We start from the raw sequence: 21,104 nt of genomic DNA on the forward strand, positions 1-21,104 counted from the left end.
TGCAGTACAGTAGGTATAATGCCTATCCATTCACAAGGAGGACCTCCAGTGTTGTCCTAACCTCCCATTACACACCATCAATCTGTCACCGTTGCAGTCTTGTTACTGTAAGGTCTGTTCCACTTGAAACAAGCCTTTAATTATACTCCCAGTCAACTCCCACTGGACCACATACTGAACGCTACGCTAACCAGCCACACTGCACTGTAGGTCTGCATCCACTGCCAGTCTGCAGACTTTGTCATCCCCCCCTCTCGCTCTCTCTCCTTCTCTCTCTCTCTGTGTCTCTCTCTCTCTCTCCTTTCCCAAACCTCCACTGGGAATAGCGAATAGAATCAGCTGCAACATCGATTAACACCTGGCTCATCAGCCCCGATGACATGGATGTGGAGACAATTATGGAGACAGAGACGAGGTAATAACATGATCAGAGCTCCTGGGTTTGGGTCTGGGGGTAGCGGTCGGGGGGCGGGAAGGTAAAAGCTGCTTAAACAGAACAAACAACTCTCTCTCTTTTCTTTCCCTCTTTCCCTGCATCTCTTCCCCTGCCCCTCCGTCTCCCTTTTTTTTTTTTTTCTCTCTTTGTCTAAAGTGGACTGGGAATTGACAAAGTGGCCCTGAAATGATTAGTGGCTTCGGTCATTTTCATCCCACTGCATGTGTGCATGTGTGTCAGTGTGTGTTTGTTTGTGCCTGTGTATATGCAATAAAAAAGAAACAGGGCACAGCGCTAACCATTCTGTGGGTGGAGGAAACTTATAACCATTTAGTCCTCCGATGATGACATTGCCTTTGGTTGCACTGTTGACAGTTGCTAAGCCGGAAAGCTGTTATTTTGGCTTTTTGCATGAGGGTCAATTACCAGAACACGTGTTATTCCAATATCAGCAGAACTTTTTGACCTGAGTTTGTGTGTCTCTGTGTGTGCGTGTGTTTCTGTGTGTGTGTGCTTTAGGCAGTGCAGCTTTTTCAGTGTGGATCCCTGTGTGTGTGTGTGTGTATGTATGTCATCCTAAAGTCTGCAGTGAACCCAGTGGCCTTTCACCCTCCGCCTCACCCAGAGTATATCTGCATCTTGTACACGGCTGAACTTGTAACCTGCTGTGCTATTGAAGATTAGCCTGGAGTCTGCCATTATAAACATGGTGAGTCATGTTCATTAGACCTGAATGGGCGTACAGATCAGTCTGAGGTCAGGCCCATTGATGATCAAAACACCAGTTGACAGACCGACGCCTCAGCCATGCGCCGTGTTTTTCTTGATCCACGCACAGCCGCTGTCTACTGTCTGTGGCCACTTCTGGTAACCGGATATTTCCACGGGTTTGATCACATTGCAATTAGAGCAGAGGTTCTCCTTTTTTTTTTTTTTTTTTTTTTTTTTTATTTACGTTGGTCATGTTTTATTTCCTATTGATTTGTAGCGCAGTCGAGCCGTAAAACTGTGTCACGGACTTGGACGGAGCGAGTGTGAGAGCGGCATCCAAAAAAGCCAGGGGATTCAGCTAAACAGATGAGCGTATTATCTTACTGCTGTGCGTTCTCCGGGATGTCACTGAGAAATAAATTAGCTCGTAAATCATCGTTACAGTGCGAGATCTCCGCTCTGACCCAGGCTCTGTGTAAGTGGATGCGGGATGAAACGGGGCCTGTGTGTATCTGTGCAAGTTGTGGACCACACAGGAAACTGTTTAGGATGAGAGGCCAAAAACTCTGCATACCTTTGCCACAGGATCTCTCTGTATCGCTCCCAACTTCAAACATGACCTGCTTGGTTTTTGGTGTTAGCAAGTCTTTTTTTTTTTTTTTTTTTTTTCTTTTTTCATTTTTCTTTTTTAGGCTTGTGTGTGAACACATGCCTGCTTGTGTTCAGTATGCATGTGCTGACAATCTTCTTTTTCTGTTTTTTGTTCTTTTTTCTTTTTTTTTTTTTTGAGGGGCAGCGAATGTGAGCATGCATGCCTGCATTTGAGTGTGAGCTGAGTGTGTGTGGACATACAAGATGTGTGTGTAAAGTCCTGCTGTCAGCGCTATCGACCAGCAGTTGAGGAGTGCCTCCACTGCCCTCCTTGTGGAGCCAATTTTCCCTCAGGAAGCAAAGTGACTCAGTTGTGGTTTGACATTGTGTGTGAGTGCATATGGTGTATTTGTGTGTGTGCATGTGTGCATGAGTATGTGTGTGTGAGAGAGCAAGAAAGACAGAGAGAAATACAAAGAAAAGGGCAAGATTGGTTCGTGTTTGCACATTGCATGCTGACTGATTTGTATTTGTGTGTTTGTATGTGTGTGTGTGTGTGTGTGTGTGTGTGTGTGTGTGTGAGTACTCAAGCATATTTGTGTGGTTACATGTTTGAGCCCCAGGACTGGCATGCATTTTCCCAGGTCAGTTTGAGGTCTACCGGTGTCCTAAAATATCCCGCTCATTCCCCAGAGTAGGAAATGTTTTATGACAGCTGGTGCAGACATCGCACCACTACGCCCCAAATGTAAAGTCTAAGAGGAGCGCACACAGGGTGCTATCAAAACCAAAACACACCCAGACAGCACAATGTATCACTGCTCCCGTGGATGCCGGAAATAGCTCGTAAAGTGTTTAAGTTTTCGAAGAGGACGGTGGGAAGTCCTGCGTCGTGTGTACATTAGCCCGAACGCCGCCAAAACGCTGACCGTGAAGCCCGCCTCCAGGGATCTCACGAACGTTCATTACGGGCTGACCACCTGGTTGAGTGCTAGGCCCACACATGCAGGACGGTGGACCTGAAACCCCGGCTCGCTCCCTGCTGGTATCACTCAGCTCTGTTACATCACCGAGTGGCGTTGTCGTCATTGTTTTGGGCTGCGAAACTCTCGGTCCACCTTCCTTTGCTTACACAGAGTGTTTATTTGGCACCGAGAGCAAAGCGAATGCGAGGATTGAATTAAAACTTTTCACATTAGCTGGTCACGCATGAGCTCATGCTGTAACTTGATGCAGAATAGCCTTTCAAATAACCAATATCCAAAAGGCTATAAACCAATGGAAGTGATTTCCGGTGTATTGAGATACTTTATGCTTTTCAGACCCATGTTTAATACTCTCCAGAGCTTCATGGTTGTGTGTGACTGTGTGTGACTGTGGGGGTGTATGTGAAGTGGACAGATTTTATTGTATTTTTTCCCCCAGAATTTTTTGGGGTGTGTGTGTGTAACACTACAGCATGAAGTGACCTCATTCTGAGTGGGAACCACCCACAGGGGAATCCCCCAACTCAGACTGTTTGTAAGCCTATGCATCCGTGCATGTGTCTGACTTTGACTGTGTGTCTCTGCCATATCCTGAAGTCATGGCTGTCGTCCTGGGGAATACTAATCCCCAGAAACCACTATTGGGTGGTCCTGCGTCTCGAACAGGCACAATTGCTCGCAAAAGGGCACAGCAAGTGAGTCGAAATAAAAGCCTAAAGTTGCCGCGCTGCTGCTGTAGTAAGCTCCTAATGCAGTAAACCCCAAACTAATTCCTACAACAGGCTGGAGTGCTTATCTTAGCCCTTAGGTACACTGGGAGAGGAGCGGCTGTGATGGTTTTCTCAGCTGTGAAGCCTGGCAGTAAATGTATGCGAGTAATGAATGCAAGCACGTCCAAGCCTTTGAGTTTATTCAAATAAATTCCACTTTTATTTGATCTCGCTGGAGTCCATTTATCACGCTAAGGCATGCGTGCACGCGCGCACACACGCACACATTCACACAACCTAATGGCTATCAGGAGGAAATATGAGGCCTGAGTGAACGGTATTAGCATGAGAGAGTGAAAATGCAGCCTTTCCTGTATACTGTGCTCTGAGTCATCTCTGTTCAAGAACAACAGGCGAGCACACAGTATACCGAAGCTGGTGACCGGACAGGAAAGGTTTGGTATCCATCACTCCGGTGGGAGTGATGTGGGTGAGTGTGTGTGTGTATTTATGCATCCACGTGTGTCAGTGCAAGTCTTTGTAGCTACGCACACAAACATGTGCGCCAGTGTGTGTGATGTATTTGTTTGGTGAAGTTCGGGTGTTGTGCAGGCAAAGCTGTTCCCACTTTGAAGCTCTGGAAAAAAAAAAAAAAAAAAACCTCCTGCTCCTCCACCTGCCCCCTTCTTCCTCTCCTCTCCTTTGCATGACCAAAAACCTCCCCTACTGCCAGCCTTTTCCTCTTCCTGACTTCCTCCGTCCCTCCCTCAGTCTGGGACAAGGGAAAGAACAACACAATCAATCCATGCTCAGATGCGAGTTTGCGTGTGCACAAATTTGTTTGTGTGTGGAGGCAAGAAACTCTGAGAAGAATGCAATTCCCCTAATACCCAGTGTTCTCAGAAGAGGGATATATATACTGCAACCACCGCTGTTCAACCCTGTTACCCCCACCCACACTCTCTCACACACACACTCACACACACACACAGGTCCAGACGGCTGCTCTGGGTTCCGGTACTGTCTCTGTTTGGGTTGATTGAACTGTCCTGTAACAGATCCACACAGCCAGAGGAGACATCATGCGATACCTTCCCACGGCATTCTCTCATCAGCTCGCAGACATCCACCAAACTGTATTGATTAGGCGACAGAGTGGCGGTTTGTCCCACTGTTTTCTCAAGTCTGCATCTACTCACACACACACACACACGCACACACACACACAATCACATTCATTTCGCCAGGGAGATTCAAGATATGTTTTCCTGTTTACTTGATACAGTGATACAGATCAGGGGCGCCCACATGATGCAGAAAAAGTCACACACACACACACACACACACACACACACACACACACACACACGTATTTGTATTTCTATATCTGTGAGAACCTTCCATCATTGCTTCCGTTCTCTAAACACCCCTTGTTCACAACTCCATGCCAGGCCTTGAGTCTTAAACTAACCTAAAACCTTTAATCCTGTAAGCTATAGTACAGAGCTTTTTTTTTTTTTTTTTTTTTTTAAATGTCAGATGACTTCACATGACGGTAACTGAGTCGATCGCCCGTTGAGACGACTCCCTGCATTTTTCCTGACTCCTGACTTTGCAAAGCTGCCGTGTGTGGAGACATTCCTGCGCTGGTGCACAGCTGACGTTTACGGATGTGTTTTACATTAACCACACTTCACAGTTTTTACTGGAAATGTATAATTGGAAATACAGCGTGGATAATTAGCTTGTCTGGCAATCCCGTGCCTCTCTCTCAGTTGTTTTTTTTTTTTTTTTAAATCCTGTTTTTCTTTGCCCAGACTGTAAATGTCATAATGTGATGTTATTACTAGGGATTCACCGGTATAAATTCTGGTATGATAGTGGTACTGATACCAGGCTAAAATGAAGTAACTGTATTGGAGATTTTTCCCTAGGGTAATATGTAAAAAAAAAAACTTTGCCCAAGGACCCCAAACAACACTTTTCATTGAAGGAAATGGATTCAGATTGGTATTAAGTCTATCAGTCAACACAGTTTCCTGCCTGGTCTCAGCATTGCATAAATGATATCGGTGCAGCTCTTATTAATACATTATCTGGGAATTTATTACAAGCTTTATTACATTTTCACCCATTTTATAACATTTTGACAAGTTTTTACTTTAACCGTTATGTTAAAGTTTGAGTTTTCCTCATCTTACGATCTTTGTGGGGAGATTTAGTTTTCAGAAGTGTAATGAAAAACACCCACACACTGACCCACTGACATTTACTCGTCCATGTCTTGTTGATCTCCAGAGGGGAGACATTTGCGGTATGAGATTAACAGTCCTACTCTTCTAGTATGACTTCACACCGCAGAGGAAGGGGATTTTTAATCCCTCGTGTTGAGAGCACCACCCTTTGTTCTTTGTTGCCTTGGCCAGGTGATAACAATCTCTTTGAGATTGGCATTCACAGCTCCAACAACAACTTTGTGCCCACCTGGAAACTCCACCCGATTCTCTGTAACAACACCGTGCTATTTCTGCCCTGATGACAAGGCAGACTCTGAGAAGTCCTCTGGGAAAGCTTTGATACAGCAAAGACATAAAAACTTAACCAGAATTAAAGACTGTTTTTAAAAAATGGGATTTTATTGACGTCCTCCAACTCTACTGTGACTTTGAAGCAAAACATTCGAACCACAAAATGGAGATGCATGTAGGAAATGTCGTGTAGCACAAATACTTATGGCATGACAAACGTGCAAGGCCCCATTATAGATAACCTTATAGGAGTTTGCATCATGTGTTGTCCACTGCTTTTGCTTGAGAAGCCTGCAACAGATACTTTGCATGTGATTTTGATTATCCTTTTCTAAAAAACACAAACAAAAAGCATCATGTATTTGGGCAGAGCTTTTTTCCATCCAAACACATTGATTTGATTAAGACCCCAAAAAATGATCTAAAGATTATGAGTCAGAGCGATGACCTTCAGCTTATTTGGTGAAAAGGCACATCAATTCAACCCGATGTCAGGGCAAAAACCCGACATGACTCATCCGTGCATGCAGACAAATACAGGACACCAAACAGTTTACTACAATGATTAATGGCATAACCCAAAACAGATCACAAACAGCACATATTGTTATGTAGGTATTTAGTGCAGATGTATGGACTAGCAGCAGTTTAGTCTGCATGCTAGTTACTTTGCTTGCTTTTAGTTACTCTCACAGGCCTTTTTTCTCATTTATTCAGCCAAAATCATAAAGCGGCCACCATAATATGACGCAAGACAGTCTTCCCATTAAAAATGCATAAAATTCAATGAAGCGAGTCGCTGAGTAGCGTGTAGGCCTGCTGGTAATCTTCGCTGCACTGGGCGAGGATGTCCTGCAGGAAGGCTCGGCTGCAATATGGGAATTTGCTCTCCAGCTTCATCACGGCCCACTCAAAGTCAGCCTCTGGGTCTGGAACACACACAGGAAAGAATTAATCTTCATCGATCCCCATTAAGTTATTATTGTTCCCATGAGGCTGCTGCTGTTGTAAGATGGCTCTGAAATTGTCATGAGGCAAAGAGATTACTCCTCTCGCACAGCAGCTGGACATCATACCATCAAATAGTCTTTTAACTTTTTGTTTATTTTATTTTTTTTCTCAGGTTTATTCCCTTTGCAGTGGATCGGTGGAACTGGGAAAACTGTACAAGCTGTCACGTCAGACATTTGGACACACAACAGCCACCCAAGTTAGAGGGACTATCCCCTCAGTGCTGTATGCTCGGTCATTTGATTCAGGCGGAGGGTTCAGGATTTATAGAAGAGTGTCAAGAAATGATGGGATGCCGTGTTTTTAGAGCGGAAATTAGGAAACATTGGCCTTCCTTTGCAGCTGTTTTGGCAGCCAGAGCGAGGGCTCTCCTGTCAGGCCGCTCTGCCATCTGTGCCATCCTGCTTCCTTACAACTACCCACCCCGTCCAGGAACGAATGCCTGGTGGTTCTCTTCTGCTCTGGGAAAAACTTCACGGCAGGCTGCCTGGCCAGGGAAGCCAAAAAGCTGAGAGTCAAAGCGGTAGGCCCGGGCAACAGAGGGAGACAGAGGGACTCGGAGGGGGAGAGGCCGTCACCCAGCCAGGCAGGAGATTGGCCCAGGCAGGTAATGACAGAACGGAAAGATCTGATCAGCACGCTGGGAAAGCAAAAAGCTGGGGCTAGCCGATGCTGCCTTGACAGACGGACTGAGGATGTTGTGGGATTCTGACATGCAGAATTGTGCCCACAACCTCGGGGGTGCCAGGACTCAGGAGCTGAAGTCAACTGAAATATTTTGGCCTCACCCTTGGATCGGTGGAGCTGCTTGGCTGTGGCTGGAGGTCTGATGGACAGTTAGTAATAGATTAAAGGCTATGCAGACGTAGAAAACAAGCCGTACCAACAGAAAGGATGGGACTGCATTACGGAAACTGTGGCAATAATGGGATTTAGACCAAGACTAGGGTGGATTGGGTATTAAAAAGAAATCACGCCTGATCTACTCTCAATTCTCTCATCGTTGAGTGAAATTACAGTGCGGTTTCAGATTTATTTCTGAGACAAATTGAGCAATGAGATCAGGCTGAGTCTCATAACATGCTGCACATACCAGTATCTGTAGTGGCTGGAAATACTGAGGCGCAGTCGATATGCAACAAGCATGACATTCTCTGCCTCTGTTTTCTTTCTCTTGTTGTGAGCGAAAGGCATTCACTTGCAAATAGCAACCAGTCAGGTATCAAACTCAACATGCCAATCTTCCCAAACTCAGAACAATTATGAAAGGCAGGGACGGCTCGTCTTGTCGAGTCAGTTTGGCAGGAAGCCGAGTGCATGTCAGACTGGCGTGGGTTCAAGACTCCCGGAGAACTTCCCTCTCTTACTGACAGGTCCTAATTAATAGCATTCTCTCTCTCTCTCTCTCTCTGTGTGTGTATGTGTGTGTGTGTGTGCGTGATTTTCATTTTTGTGCCCTGTCTACAAACTCACCCTCTTATCTAAATGTGTGTGGGAAACAAAAATAATTTATTTTGCTCACTCCTTGGAGAAATAAGCAGAGGTTTGTGCCCGGGAAACCTGAGAAAACACATGCTTATTCATGCTTTCACACACACACAAAATACGCACACACACACATTCGCACACATTGCACTCCACACACTACAAGTATCAGCAGGATTCGAATGTCAGGAACTAACGCTAGGCACCACGCATAACCTCCTGCCTATGTGTTTTTGCGCATCCACAGCCTTTGATTTGAGATAGACTAAACACACAATCAGAGTCGTCTGAGAAAGGATGAGGTGGGCAACTCTTGTCAAATGTCTCATTTAGCTCTGGTTAACCAGGGTTGAGCCTGACTGAAAAAGGCGTGAGAAACATCAGGCGGCTCACCAGCCTCCTCTGCCCAGCCGGAAGAGCTCTGATCTGGGTCTGGTTTCAGGTGAGTGAGGGGGTCCTGCGGTCCACCGCTCTGGGACAGCTGGTGTCTGAAGTCTTCAAAGGCGGAAGAGGGATGACGCTGTGCTTCCCCGCTTTCTTCACCGTCTTCCTCTCTCTTGATCGTGGTGCTCTGACCCTCGAGTTTATCCAGGAACGCCGAGTTCACCCTGTCAAAATACGAAAAATACACAAATGATTTACTTAAAGCTGCACTATCAGGCAACTTTTCACATTTGCAGCTTCAAATGGCAGGAGACGGAAACTGTTTGAACTCGTTCCCAGACATCACGTAATGTGACAAACTGCAGACAACATGTTTACCAGCCAGGACCGCCTCTGACGCTTCGTACCAAAATCACAGGAAAGAGACGAGAAAAGCATCACATCACGTATTGGTGAGTCCAGCTTTCTCTGGATGGAGCGTTCACTCCTGGCTGCTTAGCAGAGACTAAAACTTAATTTTCTCAGATCTCAATCAAACAGCACGGGACACTCTTCTTTGTTGCAGGCCCAGTTATGGATTAGACTGAAAAGTCGCCTGTATTTTTCCACCAAATTTTGCCTAGTGCATATTCAGTTTCTACAAATTTATCTGTATTCTTCATCATGAACCTTTACTTGAACCTCAGACAACCAACTGAGGGCAAGTCCTAATTTTTAATGGTGCCAAGTCACAAAGGATAAAAATAAAATACGCATACATAAGCAATGTATCCATTAAAATAAGTACAAATATGAAAACACAAAAACAACAAAACAAAACAAAATTTAAAATCACACATAAAAACACAACATAACATAACATTAAGTTAAAGTAATTCTGAACATACCTCCGGTGGTCCAGCTGCACTTCTCTTATTCTGTCCTCCTTTTTCACCATCTGTTTCTCCTCCAAGGCGTCATCCTGAGAAAGCAGTAAAGCAAAGTGAACCCACACAGTTTTACTAATTATAAAAGAACATGAGTTTAAATCCAATTTGATTTTGGTCACTTTAAGTCAGTTCAGTCGACAAACAAGTTTGAAAAACTCACTAAAATCACAGTATAAAGGACAGGATAGTGCATACAGTGCAGTATGCCCTTGGGAGCCACGAAAGAGCTAAAAATACCTTATCTTGTAAATATCAAGTTTCAGGTTTCATTTATTAAAGTTTGACGAGGCAGGGCACAGCAGCATAAACGCACAACAGCGAATCCTGACCAACATTGGGAGCAAAAAGCACGAAATGGAGAGCATGATCTCCGAAGTGAATAGGTCATTTCTAAAAACAATTTAAGAGCACAAGGAAAAAAAGGAAAGGTCATGTGTTTTGGTTTGACTTGAACGCCAGTGACCCCGCAGCATTGTTTTTGTACCCTCTCCAGCTCCTCAGAGAGGCCTTTTTTTGTCAGCCCACCCTGAACTGGGCTGGCATACTCCAAGGGCTGGAAGAATGAAGGTCAGGTATATTTGTTTTAGAGCGTCACATGGGAGACCAGCTTTTTGGCAACACTGAGGTAATGGATCCTTGGCCGAGTCTTTGAGAGCACGACTTGATGTGGGCATCCCATGACAAATGAGATGATATCTGAACTCTGAGCAATTTAAAGGTGGAGACTCCACTGAGGTTTTGTCCAGTAATTGTTGGACACGGAGGAGAGGAGATGTTGTCGTCTTTCCTGGCACTGATCGCCGTGATCTTAGCTCCATTCATCTGCAGGGAAAACTCCTGTCCCCATTCAACACTTATTAAGATTATCTTATCAGCCATGCCTGTAGGAGCTGTTATCAGGGACTATATGGCAAATACTGAGCTATTAGGCTGCTCTGATAAAGCCTCTCGCTGAAGCTATAGGATTACACGCAGAAAAACCTGAGCCACGACAGAAAACACGTTTTATTCTGTGACCTTAAATCATTCGGTCTTGATCTGTGAAAACATAACACCGAATCCTCATTCAACCTCCAGCGAATTTGTGCGAACATAAATCCGAACATGTGCATGGAGATATTTGTTTCAAGACGCGGGTTTATGGTTTTTGACCTAAGGAAAGACAAATCCACCCCAGAGCGTGATTAGATCACACTTAAAACGATCACAGCGGGGAGCTGAGGACACAGCAGCAGCGAGCAGTAACAGGGTACAGACGAGAACATGGAATATAAACAGGAACATGCCAAAGCCAGAGTTATGAAACATACACAGTCAATAATTTCGACATTTCGAACGCACCAGAGGAGTTAGAGCAAAGTAAAAACAAGGAAATGGATTATAGCATGAAGATGGTGTGCAAAATGGCTCCATTACTAGCGGTAAAAAAAAAAAAAAAAATTGAAAAATGAATAGAAATAATGCAATATGAGACCACACAGAAAAGAATGAAGTAGCAGCAGTATTTTCGGCGGGTGGGGCGGAGGAGACAGACAGGCAGTAACTGATCATTTTGTATCCTATGTAATTTACTGTTTAATTTAGGGTTTTCAGAGGTTTCATACTTTGGTTTATGTTACGTATTAAACTGTCATATTTGAACACAGACAATTAGATTAAAAGTGGTGAGATTAAAACATAATGTCAAAATAATCGCTCATACATTATTATGCATTTGGTAATGATTTCTAATGAATTAAATTGTGGTTGAATTAAATTGTTCATCATTTTGCCGTGGGGCTCCTGGAAGCCTTTCAATTAGCTTACATTTAGTGTCAGCTAATTTTTTTTATTAGATTATGGGAAAAAAATGCAGCTTTCTAAGATTTTTTTCAAGGTTGTGAATGTTGCCTCGAGCAGGAGTTATTCAAGAATAATCAATTAAATCATTATCAGGCATTTTGAAAACATCACATCCTGGGATTGTTTTCAGTAGAACTTAAAACAGAACTGAATAATTAAAGAGTAATTAAATTAATTTAAATAGATCAAAGAGTAGGTAAAAGAAAGGTCAAAGCACTGCCCTCCCTCTCCCTTTATTCCCACTCTCTCTGTTTTCCTGTCCCAGGAGAGCTATCGCTCAGGGAATGGAGTTGTTTGGTATGGCCTGAGAGCAAGGAGATATGGTGAGCCCACCTGTGCTCTGCTCCCATCAGAGCTTAGCATACAAGCCTTTCACTGGCAGACACACATGTGCACACACACCCAACACACACACACACACATAAACAGGGGATATGAGGGGGAGATCAATCTGTCTTATGGAGCCATTGCAGAAAGAACAACAGATCCCAGGGTCCTGGACTGAACCACATCAAGAGATTTGACTTATGCTGCTCCGCGGCCGCAGGCTTTCATCTCCTAATCTGTGACGTCTATCTGGGAGAAAACTGCAGCCTGGGAGACGCTCCAGAGGAGAGGAGAGGAGAGGAGAGAAGAGAAGAGAGGGCTAGTTTGTGCACTGACGCAATTTGTTGTTTGCTTTTCTGCTGAAAATGAAATGAAAGGCATTTGAGGACCTGTTTTAAAAGTGGTTTTCACTTTCTGCAGGACCCGAAATGATAAAGGGAAGGGCAGGAGTGCAGGGAGGACAAGACAGGGTGGGACGGGACAGGAAGGGACAGCAGAGGATATGGGACAGGGCAGGAGAGGACAGAAAAGGACTGGACAGGAAAGGAGAGGTCAGGAGAAGGCGTGACAGGGCAAGACAGAGCAGGACAGGACATAAGAGGACAGGAGAGGACGGGACGGGGCAGGACAGGATGAGACGGGACGGGATGGGGCAGGGCAGGAAGAGGACAGTCTATGTTTCCATCTGTAATCCTGCTGCTAATCTGTAACACCTGTTCATCTTGTCTGTGTGCACATTACATGTCCCACTACACAACAGAGACCTCTCTATTACAATAACTGAGTGGCTTCCCCTTCTGTGGGTTCTCCTCTCTCTCTCTCTCTCTCTCTCTCTCTCTCTCTCTACCCTGGTACCAACAGCTTGCCTGGCTGGTGATTTAGATGTCGACAACGAGAGAGAGAGAGAGAGAGAGAAAAAAAAGGGGGGAAAAAACCTAACAAAACAATGAGCAAAGCCACACAAGAAAACATTTCCTCTGTCCACCCAGGGAGCTGTGTGTGCGATTTTTCACAGTGTTGTTAGTCAACACATAATATATTTGTAGAGGAATACAGTATGGAGGACTCTCTCTCTCTCTCTCTCCCTCTCTCTCTCTCTCTCTCCAGTCGAACACTGACAGTAACTAGGCTGGGCGGAGGAAACATTATTAGCATCATGTCTGACTTTCTGACAGAGGCTGTTAACACTCTGTAATAAGCGTATGATTTCAGGATTTACAGCAGCTATTTTATTCAACCTTTACTCAACAAGGATGGTCGATTAAGAGGAAAGTTATTTACACTGAGGGCAACGAGGAGGTGGGGTGGGGGAGGGGGGTAAGGGTGGAGGTATGTTCCCGGTTTAGGTCGGTGACGAGAATTATTGGATGACGTACAAGGGTGAGGCAAGGTTGCCCCCTTTGACTGGCAAGGCTTCCTGTATTCCTATACATGATTGGACGGCGAGCAGCTTGGCCGTCCTCCAGGTACTTTTACTAGCACAGGTTATTCCACTCCATTCTGTCTTGCGCCTACAGCAGACTCCTCGCAGTTTCGTCTTCCTGTCTCCCCGTCTCCGTCTCGGGCCTATGCTTCAAGCGTGAACTTTGGGAAGTCCCTTGAACTCTGCTCGCCTCCCTCTCTCTTGTTCCCTCCCTGGAAAACCATGAGGTGAGGGAGAGACAGACAGACAGAGAGGAAGAGAGGCTGTGAAAAAGAGAGAAGGGAGGCGAGGGAGGGAGCGACAGAGAAAACAAAAGGCAGTGAAAGGAGCCGACGGGGAGCGTGAAGGCGGTGGAGGCAGGGGAGAGGCGCGCAGAAGAATAGCAGTGGCCTATTCCTCTGTGTATTTACACTTCCTCTTTCTCAGCCATGAGGTTGCTGCACTGCTGTGTGTCCGGGCTCTGACCAGGAGATAATTGCAGGGGGATCGGGCTCCTCGCTCGGCCCGGCCATCTGGGGCTACTGCTTAATACCCGCTCGATGAAAACCCCCTCACCCAAGTGTGTTTACTCAAAAAACAGGGTTCAAAGGCAGATCTATTGGTGTGAATTACAACAAGGCTTCAGTCTCCGACCCCACAGCCACAGATATGAGACACAACACTGAACCCTGAGACCTGTGGTGCAAAGGAGTATGTGTGTGTCAGCGCACACAGGCACATATCTGCTCACACACACACACAGATACATGCACTGCAGTGTGTACAAACAAAACATGCGAAAGCGCGCGCGCGCACGCAGACATTATGTGGTTGCTGGCTTACCCAGGATGACGTGTGTGTGGCACTGCTGGATGCCACTGCAGCCGGGCCTCTGGTCGGCTCGAGGCTCTGCAGAAAACTCTCAGTTGTCCTGCATGGATTGAACACACACGTGACGGTGACCATCTCGTGCACACACAAAAAGATGGCAGGGACACACACATGCAAAAAGGTATGAAGGGGTATTAGTTTACTCCGCAGACACTCCCCAGGCTGGGATGATGACAGTGCTGGAGCCCGACAAGGTTGAGTAAGTTTGTTTGTCCTTTTCTGACACGACTGTCCCTTTCGCTCGCCTCTGATCGACTGTCCGCTCTCACCCTCCTACTCCTCCTTCCATCTTCTCTGCCCCATCTCTAAATATCTTCATTGTTCCCCCAAGTTCACACATTGGTTTGATGTCTCCTGTTTTTGTTTCACTTGGACGGAGGCCAGAGATGCTACTTGACAAGCAACTTCCCTCAGAACGGTCGGCGTCCAATATTCCAATAACATCTCGAATGAAAAATGGTCTGAGTCGATGGTTGGAAATATTGCATGAAAACCTCACGCAGACAGTCCAAATTATTGCTAACTCTAGATCTCATATTCATTTAAAACCACTAGCCACTGTCATGAGGCCTTCAAGGAAACACACTTGTTTGACTGTAGCAACAGGCAGCCATTATAGCCGTTTCCAAGAGGTAAACAGAGGCACCCAGAGGTGAACCTTCTGTCACCTGCCCACATGTTTCCTCAGATGTCTACTCCTGATAACTCTGTTTATTATTGTGCTGCCAGCAGAAAATGCATGCTTGATTCCATTAAGAATAGGTCAGCACCGGATCAGATATTGGACGCTCACTTTATAAAGGCCTAGAGATGGAGATGGTGTCATCTGATGCCTCCTCTATGACTGAGATCCGTTGCGGAACAAGAGAGCGCAGCACAACAGAAGACAACACAATACCGCATGGTGACAGTGATGGGAGCCAAGTGAACCTGATCCAGGCCTGACCTGAGGTGATCCTGTCTGAACTGCTCCCTCCGCTGCTGCTCCTCCCGTCGCCTCCTCTCCTCCAGGCGCTCAGCCTGCAACACATCACAGTAACCACTCACACCGTAGCACGCAAACAGCTGCGTGACATGGAGCCCTCAGTAAAGACCCAAGTGTGCCTACGTGCAGAGGTGAACAGGCTGTTTTTTTTTTTTTTTTTTTAAATATTTTGTTAAGCCATGACTAGACATAAGGAGCGATTTTGCAATCACTTCACTGACAGGCTTGCGTGTTACAAAATCATATCAAACCAGTTCTACAGAGAGCAAGGTAAGTGGGCTGCAAGACCTGATAAAGGAGTGATGCATGATGGGAGATTTCCACAATGGCTACCACTGTACAGTTCACATACCAACATATGAGTATGTACGAATATGTATGTCCAAAATAAAACAAACAAAAATATAATTGTTATTATTATTTTTTTATCACTTCACATACACTTAACATATACACACTTCATGTATATGTATATGGAATGAGGTTTTATGCTCATTGATCATCATGGACTTAGGATGCAGTTCAAATAGTAGAAATATTCAAGTCTTTCTTAATATTTAACTTTTCAAAAGTAACATCTATGACAACAAAAAGTAAATCAATAAAAAAATAAATCAATAAGCTTTTATGTACCTTGTGTACATTTGCCAGATATTTTTGAAACAATCCTTTATTCATTTATTTATTTATTTATTTTAATTTTGTCTAAAGGAACACATTTATTTATCTCTCAGACTTCCATGCTCTTCCTGGCCACATGCAAACGACTATTTTCATTTCGTGATCCTTCAGTCCTTCCGGCTAATCTGACACATCTGACACCGGCGCAGTGTGTGTGTGTGTGTGTGTGTGTGACCCAGTTTGCTGCTGCTGCCTCTCCGAGACGAGGGAGATCTCTGGAGTCGGCTGCGTCCTGTGGCAGAGACGAGCTGTAACTTTGTCTTTTATGGTGGATTAAACACTTGACGGCTGCCCCAGTGTGTCCAGGCTCTCCCACACCAAAGTGGGTCAGGACGGATTCATGACCCAGGGCTAAGTTTTGGCCAGACTCGGACAGATCACGTCTATGGACCAAGAGGGGGTTGTTACATGTGGATCTGTTTATTTGCTGGATTACTGGGACATTCCTATGGTCTCATACAGGTCGTGGCGCAACAGGAAAAAGGTCTGTGGACTACCGCCTTGGTCTTCAGTATTAATCATCCTTCCACACAGCTGCAGATGTCCATTAACCGCGATTAGGCTGAGAGCATAGCCAGATGCAAAGCGGAGCATTTCTGAAAGCAAAGTGTGGAGCAGTCTGTGGCAGCGGGAAACCCCAGGGACTATTAATCAGGTAGATCTCATGGTTTTAACACCGAGTGTGGAGGAGCACTTGACTCAACTCAGGCCCACCATGACAAGGAATAACTCAGGTGGACACTTGTCTCTACTGACATCTAGAGGCTGACCATGATACTGCCTGCCACTGACAGAATACACCTCAGGAGGGGAAAGGTAAAACTGTAATGCTGAGCTTAAAGGAAAACATTAACACTGTATAGATAAAAAAAATATATAAAACAACTTTTTATCATGATGAGTTGTATTTTTCTAATTGCAAATATTTCTTTTCGTTCACGATGTTGTTTTTAACCCTTGTCTCACCTTCTCCCTCTGTATGGCTTTCTTCTTCTGCAGCTCCTCCTCCTCCTCTTGTCTTTTCCTTCTATCCAACTCCTCCTTTTTCAGCTTGATAAAACAGAACATCAACCATCATTAAGCATTTTTTTTTTTTTTTATGATTCAGAAATCACCCAGAGGAAAAAAAAGGCTAAAATAACAAACTAATAACAATGGAAATAAATCCTGGATTTAATCATTTATCCCAGACAATATCATCTTCATTTTTATACTGTAAATTAATGAGAAATTAATGAGAATTTGTCAAGTAATCTAAAACGGAGGCTTGCTCCTATGCCTGGTATTTGTAGGTAAAGTGTTGATGCTAAACTATATTATGAATAAAACTATATTATGAATAAAACCTTTCACAATAGAGTCGTTTCTATACTGTACTATTATAGTCTGTATAGGCGCACAGAGTTAGGTTTCAATGTGATAGAGGTTGCTGGATTTATTGTTTAATTTTTATTTATTTATTTTTTTAATTCTTCTCTTTAATGTTCTACTTTGGTTAACTGTAAAACACAGTGTACTCAATTTGATTGTATACAATGTGCTATATAAACAAAGTTTGGTTTAGTTTGGTTTGGTTAAACCAAGATAAACTAAACACACTGACCTCCTCTATCCTACACTGTAAATATACTACTTTATAATATAATATAATAACGTTGCATAGACCAAACTTAATATGTTTAACAAATGTACAAGAACCAGACACTGTGTGAACATACTGTGTTACCAGAGCTGAAGGTAACTAATTACATTTACTCACGTTACTCTAACTGAGTGGCTTTTTTGCGTACTTGTACTTTTATGAGTATCTTTTAAAGTCAGTAACTTTACTTTTACTTGAGCACTTTTTGTCCTTGCATTTTGCACTTCACTTAATTTTAAATTGTATCCATTACAGAGAACAAGTGGGCAATGGCATACTGTGGAACCTTTCACAATAAAAGTTCAGTCAGCAAAGATGAGAAGAGGAATCTGATTCTACTTTGCTGGTTCAATTTTTGTAATTTCCAAATTTCACAATAAAAGCTGCACAATGAAAAACTGCAGATGGCTGATGGGAGCAAAGACCATTTACAATCAACTGGCAGAAAATGTGTAATAAAAAAAAGGGGGAAATATATCAGTGAACTGGCCTGACAATGAGAACCATGTAGACTCAACCGTTTTATTACACACTTATTCCACATTTGTCAGTTGAGTCTACAGGGTCCTCACTTCAGTCTACCCTCAACAAAATTGCATAATGCATTTTTAAGAGGATGTAGCTTGAACCATGTTTTCTCATCCTTTTTATCCAATAGAAAAACATATCTTATCGCTTTCTAATCATAAAGTTTCTGCTTTTATTGTTTTTAAACTTTTCTTGCTTGTTTTTTTTCTTTTATTGTTTTTAATTTTTTTTTTTTTTTTTTTTGCTGCTTTAATTGATTTTAAACCGTTTTATTTTTCTTAATGTATTTATATGCCTCTGTAAAGTATTTTGAATTGCTTTGTGTATGAATTTTGCTGCACAAATAAACTTGCCTTACCTTTTCTAACTGCATGGAAAACCTACCACAGTTATTGCTTTGAAAAAGTAACCCAGCAACTTTTACTTCAAGTACATTTTAAATGAACTACTTTTTACTTTTCCTTGTGAAGATTTTTACAGGAATACTGCTGCTAAAGTAAAGCATCGGCAAAGTAACAGTACTTCTACTTGAGTATAAATTTGCAGTACTCTTTCCACTGCTGTGTGTTGTAAGAAGAGAGGCACCTTTTTCTGCAGTTTGGACTGCCGTAAGTCTATGAGCTGCCTCTCTCTGGCCTCTGCCAATGACACACTGCCACCTGGACAGATAAAACATCACACACACACACACACACACACACACACACACACACACACACACACACAACATTATAGTAAGGACATGTTTGTGTGTTGGGGGGCTTCTCATGTTGGAAGATGGAAATTAAGGGAGGGAAGGATGACATGCATGTACAGTGTGGCGTTATATGACCTTGAAAGGGGTGTGCAGTACAGTTGACAAGTCAGGATCATTGAATGGAATGAGTTAAGCTGAATTCGGAGGTGTGTGTGTGTGTGTGTGTGTGTGTGTGTGTGTGTGTGTGTGTGTGTGTGTGTGTGTGTGTGTGTGTGTGTGTGTGTGTGTGAGTATACCCAGCTTCTCTGGCGGCAGGTGAACAGAGGGCGGTTTGTTTGCCTCCCTCCATCTCTGGAGATCCTCCTCCTCTTTCTGAGCCACTGTAACAGAAAAAAACAAAACAAAACAAAAACTGCTGTCAGTAGTGGGATAAATCTCCAACACATATGAAGATGTTTTGTGATGAGAGGACAAAGGAAGAGATGTTTGAGTGCAGTCCACTCACTTGTTTTCAGCTTGTTCCTGCGAGATTCGTTAGGTGTGATCATGGTGAAGCCGTCTGAGCTGAGACAGAGAGAGAGAGAGAGACAAAAAGAAACTGTAAGTCATTAATAAGGTGTCAGAGTTAAAATTAGATTAAATGTGTACGGGAGTGACAGAATAAACAAAACTCTGATCTGAAACAAAACTAAAAATGTAAAGACAGCAGCAGTGCCTGCAGGCCTATTTTCAGACATGAAAACATTACTCAACTCAAGACTCTGTGTGGAAAACTGTGCTCCAACAGGAAAAAAAAAATCTTATTCAAGCATTACTTAATCAGCTACACTGAATCAGTATAATCTGGTTTTGCAAAGATGTCACTGGCACGCTCAGAGGAGTAACTTGTTCTGAGGAATTAAATGTGATATTTGAACTTTCATACAGCAAACACCAGCATAATGTGAGAGGAGACACATGTTTCCAACCTCAACTTGGGTTGAAATCAACTGCCAAAAAAAATTGAAAACCCTTTCTTTTTCCAAGTGAGGCAGGGTTATGAGAGGAGATGCTGCCTTCACGTGCTGAAAAAGTCACTCATGCAAAACAACCTGTCAGGATTTAAGATTTAAACTCTTTAGGGAACAGAGACCATTATAGCCTCACTTTTATTAGTTGACATTCACTGTATAGGGCTGTGTATCTGTTATTGTCATTACTTCTTTTAAATTTTCATGCATATGTAGCAACGTTCGGTTAATACAAACTAACAACATTTACAACTCATTTTCTCTTCTTCATCCTTCTGATGCATTTCCAAAATTAAATAACAGACACCGTAAAGCTTCTTCAGCTACATGACATAATTTACTGTCATTTCTGTGCAAAAAAAAAAAAAAAGAAAAAAAGACTTGGACGAACGATATGAAGTAAGAATTTACGGCCTGGGAAACTGGAATTACGAGCTGCCTGTGGGGGCATTGAACGCAACACAAGTTTCACTTTCATGAAAACAAAAGTGAAAGTCAACAGGCTTGAGATGTTGATATTCTGACACAAAGAAGGACTTGAGAAATTGCCTATTAGTGTAAATAAAATCGGCAGTCATTGCACAACTACTGGAGGACAGCTCGGGTCACATAGTTAGCCTATAATTAGGTAGGTATTTATTAAACCACAGCATTTTGCTTTTATAGGTTTAGATTTTTGGGCTTCTTATAGTGTGTCAAAACAACTAGACTTTATGTTATAATAACTTTATTGAATACACTGCATCCTGTGCTTACTGTTGCGGCCGGGACTCCCTCGGTGTCGCTCCTGGGTCTCTGCTGCCAGGTGCGTTTCCGTCTGGATTTTCAGGTGGATTAACATCTCCAGGCTGTCCCAGTGTGCCAGTGTTATTCTTGGCTGTGTTATTATTGTAATTCAACTGCCTTCTGGTGTCTCTTTGGTTGTTGTATTGATCCATTGTCGGGATACCAACCAGATGATCCGGTCGTAGAAACTGACTGGCTGTTCAAGTCAGCTGTCAGGTGTGGAAGATATAATTAGTAGCGATTTTCTTACAAGTTGGCAGTCCACTTTTCTTTTACTTGGATGCTGTCTGGTGTCATGAGGCAACACTGGCTGAGTCACAGCTCAGATAAGCGCTACACTATATTTAGTGGTAGATGAGATTCAGTGCAATGGCGACATCTAGTGTAAAATTGGAAAAAAGACGCAAGAAACAAAAACAAACAAAACATACAAGGGGTAATACCAATATAAGGAATAATATACAAGAAAGACATAACATATACCATATTGCTGTTTCATTATTCAGTTAATTTCATCATTTCATACATTGCCTCAAGAAATA

The 21,104-nt window shown here is 43.5% G+C and overlaps 1 protein-coding gene across 1 annotated transcript; it reads right to left on the bottom strand.

Moving 5' to 3' along the window:
• Window positions 1–5,901: 5,901 nt before the first annotated feature.
• epsti1 (epithelial stromal interaction 1) lies at window positions 5,902–20,887 on the bottom strand. Its single transcript, XM_030080096.1, has 10 exons — window positions 20,533–20,887; window positions 19,272–19,330; window positions 19,063–19,146; window positions 18,655–18,728; window positions 16,866–16,949; window positions 15,180–15,253; window positions 14,186–14,273; window positions 9,730–9,803; window positions 8,852–9,066; window positions 5,902–6,891 (listed from the first exon to the last, which is right to left on the bottom strand). The coding sequence occupies exons 1-10, from the start codon at window positions 20,712–20,714 to the stop codon at window positions 6,746–6,748; spliced, it is 1,080 nt and encodes a 359-aa protein (XP_029935956.1). The 5' UTR covers window positions 20,715–20,887; the 3' UTR covers window positions 5,902–6,745.
• Window positions 20,888–21,104: the final 217 nt, after the last annotated feature.

The sequence above is a fragment of the Myripristis murdjan genome, chromosome 21, assembly GCF_902150065.1.
Source record: "Myripristis murdjan chromosome 21, fMyrMur1.1, whole genome shotgun sequence".
Taxonomy (NCBI): domain Eukaryota; kingdom Metazoa; phylum Chordata; class Actinopteri; order Holocentriformes; family Holocentridae; genus Myripristis; species Myripristis murdjan.

Coding starts and splice junctions, on each gene's coding strand:
- epsti1 (XM_030080096.1), bottom strand. CDS start 20,714: ATGGATCAATACAACAACCAAAGAGACACCAGAAGGCAGTTGAATTAC. Junction 19,147..19,271: donor CAGGAACAAGCTGAAAACAA/GTGAGTGGACTG, acceptor TTTCTGTTACAG/TGGCTCAGAAAGAGGAGGAG. Junction 14,274..15,179: donor TTCAGACAGGATCACCTCAG/GTCAGGCCTGGA, acceptor CAATCCATGCAG/GACAACTGAGAGTTTTCTGC.